The sequence below is a fragment of the Cervus elaphus genome, chromosome 19 (genome assembly GCF_910594005.1).
Source record: "Cervus elaphus chromosome 19, mCerEla1.1, whole genome shotgun sequence".
NCBI lineage: Eukaryota > Metazoa > Chordata > Mammalia > Artiodactyla > Cervidae > Cervus > Cervus elaphus.
Window position 1 is genome coordinate 35,452,713 of NC_057833.1, and position 12,125 is coordinate 35,464,837.

General features: G+C 38.5%; 1 protein-coding gene across 6 annotated transcripts in view; it reads right to left on the reverse strand.

Moving 5' to 3' along the window:
* Window positions 1-12,125, reverse strand: part of MCF2L2 (MCF.2 cell line derived transforming sequence-like 2) — a 269,485-nt gene that overhangs the window by 17,555 nt on the left and 239,805 nt on the right. For all 6 annotated transcript variants that reach the window (XR_006335262.1, XM_043874177.1, XM_043874176.1 and 3 more), the window contains 3 exons: window positions 10,063-10,278; window positions 9,118-9,210; window positions 8,872-8,950 (listed from right to left, as the gene is read on the reverse strand). Coding sequence is in view for 5 of the 6 variants with exons in the window: in XM_043874177.1 (XP_043730112.1) it covers window positions 8,872-8,950; window positions 9,118-9,210; window positions 10,063-10,278 (388 nt within the window). In the remaining variant the exon portion in view is untranslated. The remainder of the gene's footprint in view (window positions 1-8,871; window positions 8,951-9,117; window positions 9,211-10,062; window positions 10,279-12,125) is intronic.

Below are 12,125 nucleotides of genomic sequence, written 5' to 3' on the forward strand. Positions count from 1 at the left end.
AGCATGAGTTTCTGGGACAGTGCTAAGAATCACATTCTTCATTTGGGTGTTGCTCCAGCCTGTGAGAACAGCACCAGGTCTCAACCTCCAGTGGCCCTCACCCTCACCGCCTACACTTGTGTTAAAGCCTAACCCCTCAGTCTGATACTGGAGGTTTACCTCCCTCTATCTCAACCTCATTTACTTCCACTCTACCCAGGAACCTCTCAAGCCTGGCTGCAGGTCATCACTGAACATGGTCCCTTGGAGGCAGCTTGGTGATTTTCAAAGGTTCCTGGGTCCACCTTCATTACCCATGAGATGGGTGGAAGTTGCCCAGGTGCTAGGATGGGCCTGTGGCCTGGATTTCCTGCTTTGGGCTCTGGAGCCTGCCAGGACAGGGAGAGACCTTATACCAGGCACCATGCTGCCCTGCAAAAGCTGTCTGTGGCCAGAGCCCCTTCCCAGTGAGCCTGATCTTCTTTGGTGTCCCAAGACCTCCTGGTCACAAGGGGTCAGGCCACAAGGGAAGGATGTGCAGAAGTTGTCCCAAAGCACAGTGCCTGCTGCCCTCCTTGACCTGCACTGCTGTGTCCCATGCAAGGGTCACACTCTTCTCTTTCCAGCCCACAGCCTCTCTGACTCTGTAATTCCCTTTAGTTAAGAGAGTGGGGTGTGGCACTGTAGGGATGAAGCAGGGTGCAGAGCTGTATAAAGTTCTGGAGGTGAGGTCCTGACCTTTCTGATCTGACCACCTCCCTGAGGAACCTCCCTCCCCTATTGCCTGATGTCCCTGCATCTATGCTCCACCTGAAGTCTCATCTCCTCGCAGGGACCAGCCCAAGGCCCCACTCCTGCTCACTCAGTCACAGAGTGCAGAGGCCTTTCTGAATTGCTAGAGCCCTTGCTGTTGGCATCACTTGAAGTGACATTTCATCAGACCTTCTTGGTGAGCCAGGCTCAGGGGACTTGGTTCTGCTGCTGGAAAGTTGTGTGAAATTGACCCTCTGTTTGCCTGTCTGAAGATGAAAGGAGCCGGAACCACACCTCTGGGCTGATGCTTCAGTTCAGTTTGATTGGTCTTTTCAGTCTAAACTACTTGCTAGTGTCTGTTTCTGCTTCTTGTCTATACTTTACATTTCTGTCACAACCTAGAGCATAGGGCTTGAGGAAGACTTAAGAAATTTGTTTCTGAGTTATTAACTGAATGAATACCAATATCTTACAACAAACATGTTTTTCTGTGGGGCAAAGAAGAATTGGGTAATCTAGTTAAAATTTAGATTGTAGATTAAGCTCACTATTGTTAAGATATCACTTCTCACCAAATTGATCTATAGATTTTACACAATCCATCAAAACTCCAGCAAGGTTTCTTGTAGAAATTGACAAATGATTCTAAAATATATACAGAAATGTAAAAGATATAGAATAGCCAAAACAACTTTGAAAAGGAAAAACAATGTTGAAAGACTCAAACAATCTGATTTTAGACATTATAAAGCTACAGAAATCTAGGATAGTAAAGTATTGATGTCAAGATAGAAAACTAGATCAATTAAACAGAACAGAGCATCCAGCAATAGATGCACATATATGAATAGCCAGTTGGTGGAAGAAGAGTCTTTTCAACAATGGTATTTAGAGCAATCCTTAATGTGCACAAAACTGAACTTTGATTGACACTTCATAGCCAATACCATAAAAATCCCTCAGAATGGATCAGAGACCTAAGTGCAAAACTTAAACTATAAAACATCTAGGAGAAAACAAGGAGAGAATCTTTGTTATCTTTAAACAAATATTTACTACACATAACACCCACAGTATGATCTGTAATTTAAAAAATATTGGATTTCATAAAAATTAAAATCCTCTTCTCCTAAATAGATCCTCTTAAGAGAATGAAAAACTAAGCTACAAACTGAAGGAAAATATTTGCAAATCACATATCCAATAAATGACTTGTATCCAGAATATATTTTTAAAAAACTCTCAAAACTAAATAATAAGAAAACAATGAACAAAAGATTTGAACAGAGGCTTCACCAAAGAAGATATATGGATGGCAAGGAAGCACACAAAAAGATGCTCAACCATTAATCACAGCAACTTAAAACCTCAGTAACACGCTACTACACACCTATTAGAAGGCTTAAAATGAAAAAAGACTGACAATACCAAGTGTTGGTGAGACATGGAGCAAGTGAAACTTTCATATACTGCTATGGGAGTATAAGATGGTATAACCATATTAGAAAAGAGCTTAGCAATTTCTTTAAAAAGTTAAACATGCACCTGCCATATGACCTAAACATGACACTCTTAGGCATTTACCCAAAAGCAATGAAAACATATGTCTGCAAAATGATTTGTACCCAAATCTTCAAAGCAGCATTAGCACCTCGAAAGTGGAAAGAAACCAAATATACATTAAGAGGTAAAAGGATATGTAAACTGGGGTGCATCCAAACAATGGAACTCTACACAGCAATTAAAAGGAGTATACTATTGCTACACAAAGAAATATGAATGTATCTCAAAATAATTATGCCAAGTGGGAGAAACTAGACCAAAAAAAGTACATGCTATATGTTTCTTTATGGAATTCTAGAAAATTCAAAATAATCTATTGTGATAGAAGATCAGTGATCACTTGGAGAGCTGTAAAGGGATAAGAGAGGTACAAGAGAAAGGTAATAAAAAGAAACATGAGGAAAATTTGGGGGGTGAAAGAGGTGTTCATTATTTTGATTGTGGTGATGCTTTTACAGGTGTGGACATGTGTCAAAATTTACCAAACTGAGTACTTTAAATATGTGCAATTTATTATGTCAACTATGCCTCAATAAAGCTGTATTTTTTAAATAAAGCTCTTTTAAAAATTGTTTAAGGCTTCTTCCCAGAAACTATAATAAACTACAATGCATATTTCCAAGCATAAATCCTAGCAATCCTAATTTTACAGTTCTAGGCTAGGACCCAGAAATCTGCATTTGACCCAAGCTCTTCAAGAAATTCCAGTGCAAGTTGTCCCTAAACCACCCTTCGTGAAACACTGATCTAGAGAGTAAGGACTTCTAGAACAATATTGTAATTAGAATGTTTGTTTCTGGGGAAAATAAGTAACTTTTCCTACTAGGGTTGTTGCATCTTTCTGTATTATGCCTCCAGAGCACTCATATTCTATTACCATAACATGTATTTAGCAAATTATTAATAGTTCAAAGGCAAAATTAAATCATGTCTTTCCCCCCATCTTATCTTTATATAAATTAAAATTAACTTCATGATCTTGTTACATTTCCTGGTAGAGGCCTACAATTTAAATTAAGAACTTAGGTCTCTTGGTCATGACTGAAAACTGATGTGCTAGTTTCCCAATCACACTTTTTAGTTTATCTTTTTTCCACATCTTATGACGCACATCCACCTGCACATCCTCCTGATGAGCTCGCCATCAGAGAAGACACAGAGTGAAAAATGGTTTCATTACTGCTAAATCTCTGAGAACAAAGTTATATTTCTACATTTATATAATTTTCCTCATTAAACAACAAAAACTGTTGCCAGTGTAAGTGATAGGAGATAGGTTTTTCACATGAAACTAGCATGCCTTAACCCTAGCAACATTACCTGAAAGAAATATTGGAACTCAATGGATGAAGCTTGTTTTGGATTTTCCTATCCAATATCACTTGAGAAGACACATGTGAAAGATAAAGCCTACTCGAAGATGATTTTTAGTGATTAAAGGGAATACAGTGAATAACATCTGTGAAAATGGTGTAGGCATAAAAAAAAACCTCCCAAAATTCGTTCCTCAATGAAAGCATGGAAAAAATTTGCAAAAACAGCCACAATATTTTCAGGACCCTGGAAATTAAACAAAGGCTTCAGGAGAGCTTTAGTTCAAGAAGATTGGATGAATCTCAGTATGACCAGTGAGTTTTGTGGTGTTTTAGTTACCTTAGTCCCATTCTACTCCTTTTTCTTAGTGGCAGCCTTGGAAACCAACAGCCTGTAATCATGGTGAAAATTAGCAAGCTGGCAGCTCTAGGAAGGGGCAGAATGGGGACCCCCATCAAAGTCTCATTCCCAGAAAACTGTCATTGTTTGATTGTCTGGGGTTCCTTGGAATATCCTACTTGCAAGGCTGTCTTTATTAACTGACTAAGAGCTTGCTCAGTGTGAAAAGCCTTTTCCCCAGGGCCCTTTGAGAAAATATCTAGAGGTGATTATTTAATTTCTTGGCTGCGTGAGGCACTGGATAACAGCTGGGACAAAAATAAGATAATCAAAAAGGAAAAGGAAAAACATAAGAATGCATAGTGGTTTTGAAAAACTCCAAATATTCTGGAGATTCTAGAAGGCCATTGTGCACATGCCAAGGGTTGTGCACACAGTCAGGAAAAATCTTAGAAGATCATATGCTCTCACCTCAGCTGATTTTGAGACTCTGCACAAAAAATAAGTGAAGGCTAAGGAAATTGTCACCTGTCTGACTATTAAAGTTGTGCTCTAAAGTCCACACAGAATTCCTTGGCAGAGACTGGAATGTTTATTGATTTCAGGTGTTTAAGAAAACCTCTGCCCAATCATGAACCAAGCAGACTTTAGTGACCACACATGCCAATGAATATAGATTTTATAGAATTATTTCATAAAAGTCACTAAATAAACCACAGACAGCAACAATAGCAAACACTGGAGATAAAGGAGAATCTGATTTCCAAAGTTGCCACATTATGTCATTTTAAATGTCCAATTTCCAAAGAAAAATTATGATGCATACAGAGAAATAAGAAAATATAACCCATACACAGGGGGAAAAAAGGAGTCAATAGAAACTGTCCCTGAAGAAGCCAAGATATTGCACTTTCCAGACCAAGAATTTAAGTCAACTTAAAAAAGAATGTTTAGAATGAAAGGAAACCATACATAAAGAACTAAAGTATGAAAACAAACTCTCATCAAATAGAGAATATAAAGAGAGTGAAATTATACTTATATATATACTTATATATTAAAAGGACCAAATAGATATTTTGGATTGAAAAGTATAATAACTGAAGGGAAAAATTCACTACAGTGCTTCAATAGCTGATTTGAGCAGGCAAAGAAAGAATCAGAGAACTTATATATGGATCAATTGAAACTACCCAATTTGAAGAATACAAAGAAAAAGAATGAAAAAAATAAACAGAGCTTTAAAAGCCTGTAGGACACCAACAAGCATATCAACATACACCTAACAGGAGATTCACAGGACAGAAAAAAGGACTGAAAAAATTAATACTTGAAGAAATAATGGCCAAAGACTTCCAAAATTTGAAGAGAACTGCTAATCTACACATCCAAGGTGATCTAAAAACTCCAGAAATAAAAACTCAGAGACCCCCACCTATACATAAAGTGATCAAACTATCAAAAGACAAAGAAAGTAGAGATAGCCAAGATGGCAGATTAGGAAGACAACGAGATCACATCCTTTCATGACTACATCAAAATTACGACTATTTATAGAGCAACTACAGATATGAAACACCTGAAGATGAGCAGAAAAGGTTATCTACAACTAAAGATATGAAGAAAGTAAAATGAGATAAGCAGGAGGGGCAGAAAAGCAGTAGAATTAAAACCCATACCCACTCAGCAGACAACCCACAAACAAGAGGATAATCACAATTGCAGAAGTTCTCCCCAAGGAGCAAGAGGTACAAGCCCCACACTGAGCTCCCTAGCTCAGCAGTCCTGCTCCAGGAAGATGAGCCCCCAGAGTCAATGGCTTTGAAGGCCAGTGGGGATTACTTTAGGGAGAGTTAGAGGGTACTAGAAAATACAGACTCTGCTCTTAAAGAGCATGTACAAAATCTCACATGCTCTAAGACCCAGGGCAGAAGAAATAGTTTGAAAGAATCCTGGGTTAGACCACTTGCTAATCTTGTAGATCTTCCCAGAGAGGTAGGAAGAAACTAGGAACTCCCTGGGAATACAGGTGCTGGCAGCAGCCATATTTAGGAACTCATTCTATCATGAGGATACCGATGCTGGCAAGTGCCATTTTGGAATCTTCCCTCTAGATGATTGGTTCTGGGAAACAGCCCCACTCACCAGCAGGCCTGATGCCCTAAGACCCCATGAATCCCCAAGTCATTCAGGGACCCAGCCTCATCCACCAGAGGGCCCAGGATTCAGACCCACTCACTAGTGGGCCAGCACTAGTCCTGGGAACCCCTGAGTCACAAAGCCAACTACACCAGGACCGAGTACTGCTTGCCAGCAGGCAAGGAGCATCCTCAAAGAGGCAGAGCCTGGCAGCCAGTTGGGATGGGGGCCAGTCCTGGCTACAAGTATGCTTACAGTAGTCAGCCTCACCACAACAGAAAAGTCCATACAGCTCACAGAGGAGGCAGTCTTAGAACACATCACTCTGGTGATCAAAGAGAATTTGGGCCCCATAGAACATCTCCTACATAAGGCACATCTCTGACATTGGGAAACATAACTGATAGAATGTATAGAAATAAAAACAGAAATTTAGGCAAAATGAGGTGACAGAGGAAAATGTTCCAAATGAAAGAACAAGAATAAAACCCTAGAAAAACTATTAAGCAATACTTATTGCTTATTTACCCAATAAAGAGCTCAAGGTGATGATAATAAAATGCTGTGCTGTGCTGTGTTTAGTTTGCTCAGTCGTGTCTGACTCTTTGTGACTCCATGGACCATAGCCCATCAGGCTCCTCTGTACATGGGGATTCTCCCAACAAGAATACTGTAGTGGGTTGCCATATCCTCTGCTGAATGAGCTAAAAAATAGATGAACATATAGAGTAATTTTTTTTTAGTAATTTTTAAAGAGTTAGAAAATATAAAGAACTAAGCAGAGCTAGACAATACAATAACTAAAATTAAATATATATTATAAGGAAACAATAGTAGATTAGATGATATAGAGGAGTGGATCAGCAAACTGGAAGACAGGATACTGGAAATCACCCAAGCTGGCCAGAAAAAAGAAAAAGAACTGTAAAAAATGAGGACAGTTTAAGAGACCTCTGGGACAACATCAAGTATATTAACATTTGTACTCTAGGGGTTCCAGAAGAAGAGAGAGAGAAGTTGGAGACATAATAGCTTAAAACTTTCCTAACTTGGGGAAGGAAACATACATCCAGGTCCAGAAGCACAGAGAGTCCCAAACAAGATGAACCCAAAGATATCCACACTAAGATAGGTTGTAATTAAAACGGCAAAATTAAAAGCATCAAGGAGAAAGCAACTAGTTACATAAAGTTGCAAGATACAAAGGTAATATACACAAATCTGTTGCATTTCTATACACTAACAATGACCTATCAGACAGAGAAATCAAGAAAAAATCTAATTTGCAATTGCATCAAGAAGAATAAAATACCTAGGAATAAATCTAACCAAGGAGAGAAAACTATAAGACATTGATGAAAGAAATTTAAGACAACACAAGCAAATAGAAAGTTATGCCATGCTCACAGACTGGAAGTCAATATTGTTAAAAATGACCAGGCTCCCCAGGGCAATCTACAGATTCAATGCAAGCCCTCTCAAAATACCAATGGCATTTTTTCACAGAAGTAAAAGAAATAATTCTAAATTTGCATAGAAACAAAAGACCTGAATAGCCAAAAGATTCTTGAGAAAGAACAAAGCTGATGGTATCATGAGCTGTGATTTCAAACTATATTACGAAGATACAGTAATCAAAAAATGTAGTAGTGGTACAAAAACAGACACACAGATCAATGGAACAGAATAGAGAGCCCAGAAATAAACCCACACTTATGTAGACAATTAATCTATGACAAAGGAGGCAGTAATATACATTGGGGAAAAGACAGCCTTTCCAACAAATGGTGTTGGAAAACTGGACTGCTACATGCAAGGGAATCAAAATTAACTACTTTCTCACACCATGTACAAAAATAAACTCAAAATAAATTAAAGACTTAAATGTAAGACCTGAAGCCATAAAACTCCTGAAGGAAAACATAGGCAATATACTTTTTTTTTTTTGCCCATGCTGTGTGGCATGCAGGATCTTAGTCCCCTGAACAGGGATTGAACCTGTGCCCCTTGCAGTGGAAGTATGGAGTCTTAGCCACTGCATTGCCAGTGAATTCCCAGACAGTATACCTTTTGACATATATTGTGGCAATATTTTGTGTATATAAATACTGAACTACTATGCTGTGCACCTAGAACAAACATAGTTTGTAGGTCAATGACCCTTTAATTAAAAAAAAAAAAAGAGAGAGAGAGAATCTAGAAAGCAGCAAGAGAAAAGCAACCTGTATCATGCAAATATTTTTAAATAAGTAAATAGCTTAACTCTTATTATAAACTATGGAGGCTACAAAATAGTGGGATGACAAAAGTGCTTTAAGGAAAAGACTGTCAACCAAGAATTCTATATCTATGGCCAACTGATTTTCATCAAGTCTGCTGTCTTAATTCAGGCTGCTGTAACAAAATACCATATCCTGGATGGCTTATAAATGACTGAAGTTTCTTCTTACAGTTCTAGAGGCTGGAAGTCTGAGATAAGGGTGCCAGTCTGGCTGAGCTCTAGTGAGGACCCTCCTCTGGGCTGCATATTGTTGACTTCTGATTGAGAAAATTGGGTCTGGGCAATTGGGCAGGTGAGATCATGTCTAAAAGGGACATACACACAATTACAAAACCCTTACACAATCTAAAGCAAGCACAGGTGCTTCCAGGTACTATGAAAATGTGCCCACAGTTATTTTCTAGGCAAATCATTTTCTTTAACAATATCCCCAATCTCCACACCTCCACACAAAGCTGGAATCAGTATACTCCCCAGACTGAAGTCAGCAGGGGTAACCTTACCTTTAATATTGTTTTGCTGTTTCATCAATAATTTACTTATTTCTGAAAACCAACAATCTCTGATTTCTTTTGAAGCTGCCTGTAATTACAGATAAGAAAATACTGAATATCATCACCTGGTACATTAATTGGACAGGACTTTTATTCTCTGGGTGACTTTTAGAATGAGATAAAAAACACTTGCTGAGTTATGGGAACATGATAGGAAAAGAGGAGAGACACCTATGGGAAAGGCATGAATTTTACCTGTAGGATGTATTTTTCAAGTCCATTTTGGTTGGCAATTTCAAACTTTCTGTTGCTCCCCCTTCCAAGTTGGCGAATTGAAAGTGTCATCAACTATTGTAAACAAAGAAGAAAATTTTCTATGCCGTATCTTCCGATTTAAGAATTATCCCTGTCTGTCACTCCACTTCTTTCTACCCTTGATCTGTTTTCTTCCATCTTTCTTGTAAGTGTTTTTCTGTTCTCTGTTAACAACCCCAAGGAACATAAAACACAATCTTGTGTCATTTATCTTGTGTGTTTCAGAGGACAACACAGATTATATCACTCCACAGGCACAGCTATAGCCTTCAACTTTAAGCAAAATGGTGATCTCTCCTTTAATACCTGAGTATTTCACAAATCTCTACATAATAGTAACTGAATTAGTGTCCACTATGAAACATAAATAAAAAGCACTATGAATACATCAACAATTTTAATCACAAGAGTGTGTATGTGTATATGTGATCGCTAGCTATGAAATATTTCTCATACAAGCAAGAGGCAATGCTTGGTGTGGACAGGGGTCCCTAGACCCCCAGGATCAGGTGTCGCCTACATTTGTATGAAAAGATGCATGGTTGAGAAGATGAAATTCAGCCCTTGCTCTAATCTCCAAGACTTTCAATCCTCTGCCTGGATAAAAGAGGGTACTGTTTAATTAGTTTGTCTAGATAGGCTGCCATAGGGTCCCTTTTCTCAACCTAGTACAAAGGCAACCTGTACCAGACCTGGGCTTATCTAGTGACTGACTATAAGCTCTGACTCTGGAATCAGACCTGGGTGGATTCTCACTCTGTTTGTGGCATCTGACAAGTTAACCTCGCCTCTCCAAGCTTCAGTTTCTTTATCTATTAAGTAAAGATAAAAATATTTCTCTCCACAGGGTTGTGCTGACTCCCAAGCGCAATAGGACAACTTTACCTTCACAGACTTCTTAAAGCTGTAGTGAGGGCACAGGCCCTGGTCACTGGGCTCCATCTGTATCTTACAGAACACTATTCCCTGTTCAAACAGATAGATTTGCCTCTGGCTGGGCTTGAATCGAATTAAATCCTTCATCTTATAACGATCTTTGTGAACTGTCCAAACGTTGAAAGAATCATGCATCAACAACTTGCCGAGTTTTCCAATATCATCCTTTGGGAAACACAGATACACACAAAAAGGAGCTGTTAAATTACTTGATGAAAAAGAAGCTGTCAAATTACAGAGCATGCTTATTTGACGTTTACAATCTTACAAGTGCCAGTCAGGCTAATCTGTCACTTACCAAAACTACAATTTTATGAGCTTCAATGAGCATGGCGTCATTCAGTTAATAAGGAATAGTGCAGCAGTATAAGGTAATAAACAAAAAGCATGTTAGAAATACTTTGAACTAAAGGTATTGGTACTCTGATATTTTTATCTTATAATTAATTTTAGCTAGCAAAATTCCATTTCCTTTTCTTTATTTTTGATATGACACTACCTAATAAGGGCAAGATATTAATATTTCAATTATGTTTGGGAGAGCCAGTATCTTTGGTAATCTGTGGGTTCCATCCTAATTCAGATGTATTTTAACATCTGTTTCAGCAACATGAGAACATAAGAACAAGAGATTTGTTCTGAAAGAGAAAGCTTAGGATGAATTAATCTTTATAACATTGTAAAGGAAATGGTAATTACATTCAACTCTGCATTTTGGGCTTCCCTAGCGGCTCAGTGGTAAAGAATCTGCCTGCCAATACAGGAGATGCAAATTCTATCCTTGAGTCGGGAAGACCTCCTGGAGTAGGAAATGGCAACCCACTCCAGTAATTCTGGACTGGAGAATTCTATGGGCAGAGGAGCCTGGCAGTCTACAGTCTGTGCGGTCTCAAAAGAGTTGGACACAACTTACCGACTAAACAACAACTGGATTTTTCAGAGTGAGTGAACAGTTTACACTGTTAATCCCAAATGACAATTTTTTTTTTTGGTCTAATCTTTTTGGTTCTAAGGCACACACTCACTATGATGCCTCTCCTTCCACCATCAAATGTCTGGCTGAAAGTCCAAATGAGGTGATCCTGCCTTCTCTGAGCTCTCTCTAAAAGTAGCATAATGTGATGAGCTAGAAATGTGGTATTTATAAAAAACTATATCACTAAAGTAGATAATCAAGAATTTATTTCCCCGAATCAAAACACCAAAAGAAAAAATTATTTGAATCAGACCAGGACAGAGATATTTCCCTAGCTAAGATAAATCCTCACAATTCAAAAGTTATTATTAGATATAACGCACATTATGTACTCTTAAATGCAGTGTACATCATGTGAAATGCTGGGCTGGATGAATCACAAGCTGGAATCAAGATTGCTGGGAGAAATATCAACAACCTCAGATATGCCACTTTAACAGCAGAAAATGAAGAGGAACTAAAGAGCCTGTTGATGAAGGTGAAAGAGGAAAGTAAAAAAGCTGGCTTAAAATTCAACATTCAAAAAACAAAGATCATGGCATCCGGCCCTATCATTTCATCACAAATAGATGGGGGAAATGTGGAAACAATGTCAGATTTCATTTTCTTGGGCTCCAAAATCAATGCAGACAGCAATTGCAGCCATGAAATTCAAAGATGCTTGCTCGTTGGAAGAAGAGCTATGACAAACCTAGACAGTGTATTAAAAAGCAGAGACATCATAGTCAAAGCTATGGTTTCTCCAGTAGTCATGGACGGATGTGAGAGTTGGACCATAAAGAAGGCTGAGTGCTGAAGGATTGATGCTTTTGAACTGTGGTGTTGAAGCAGACTCTTGAGAGTCCCTTGGACAGCAAAGAGATCAAATCAGTCAATCCTAAAGGAAAACAACTCCAAATTTTCATTGGAAGGATTGGTGCTAAAGCTGAAGCTCTAATACTTTGGCCACTTGATCAAAGAGCCGAATCATTGGAAAAGACCCTGGTGCTGGGAAAGACAGAGGGCAAGAGGAGATGGGGATGACAGCAGATGAGAC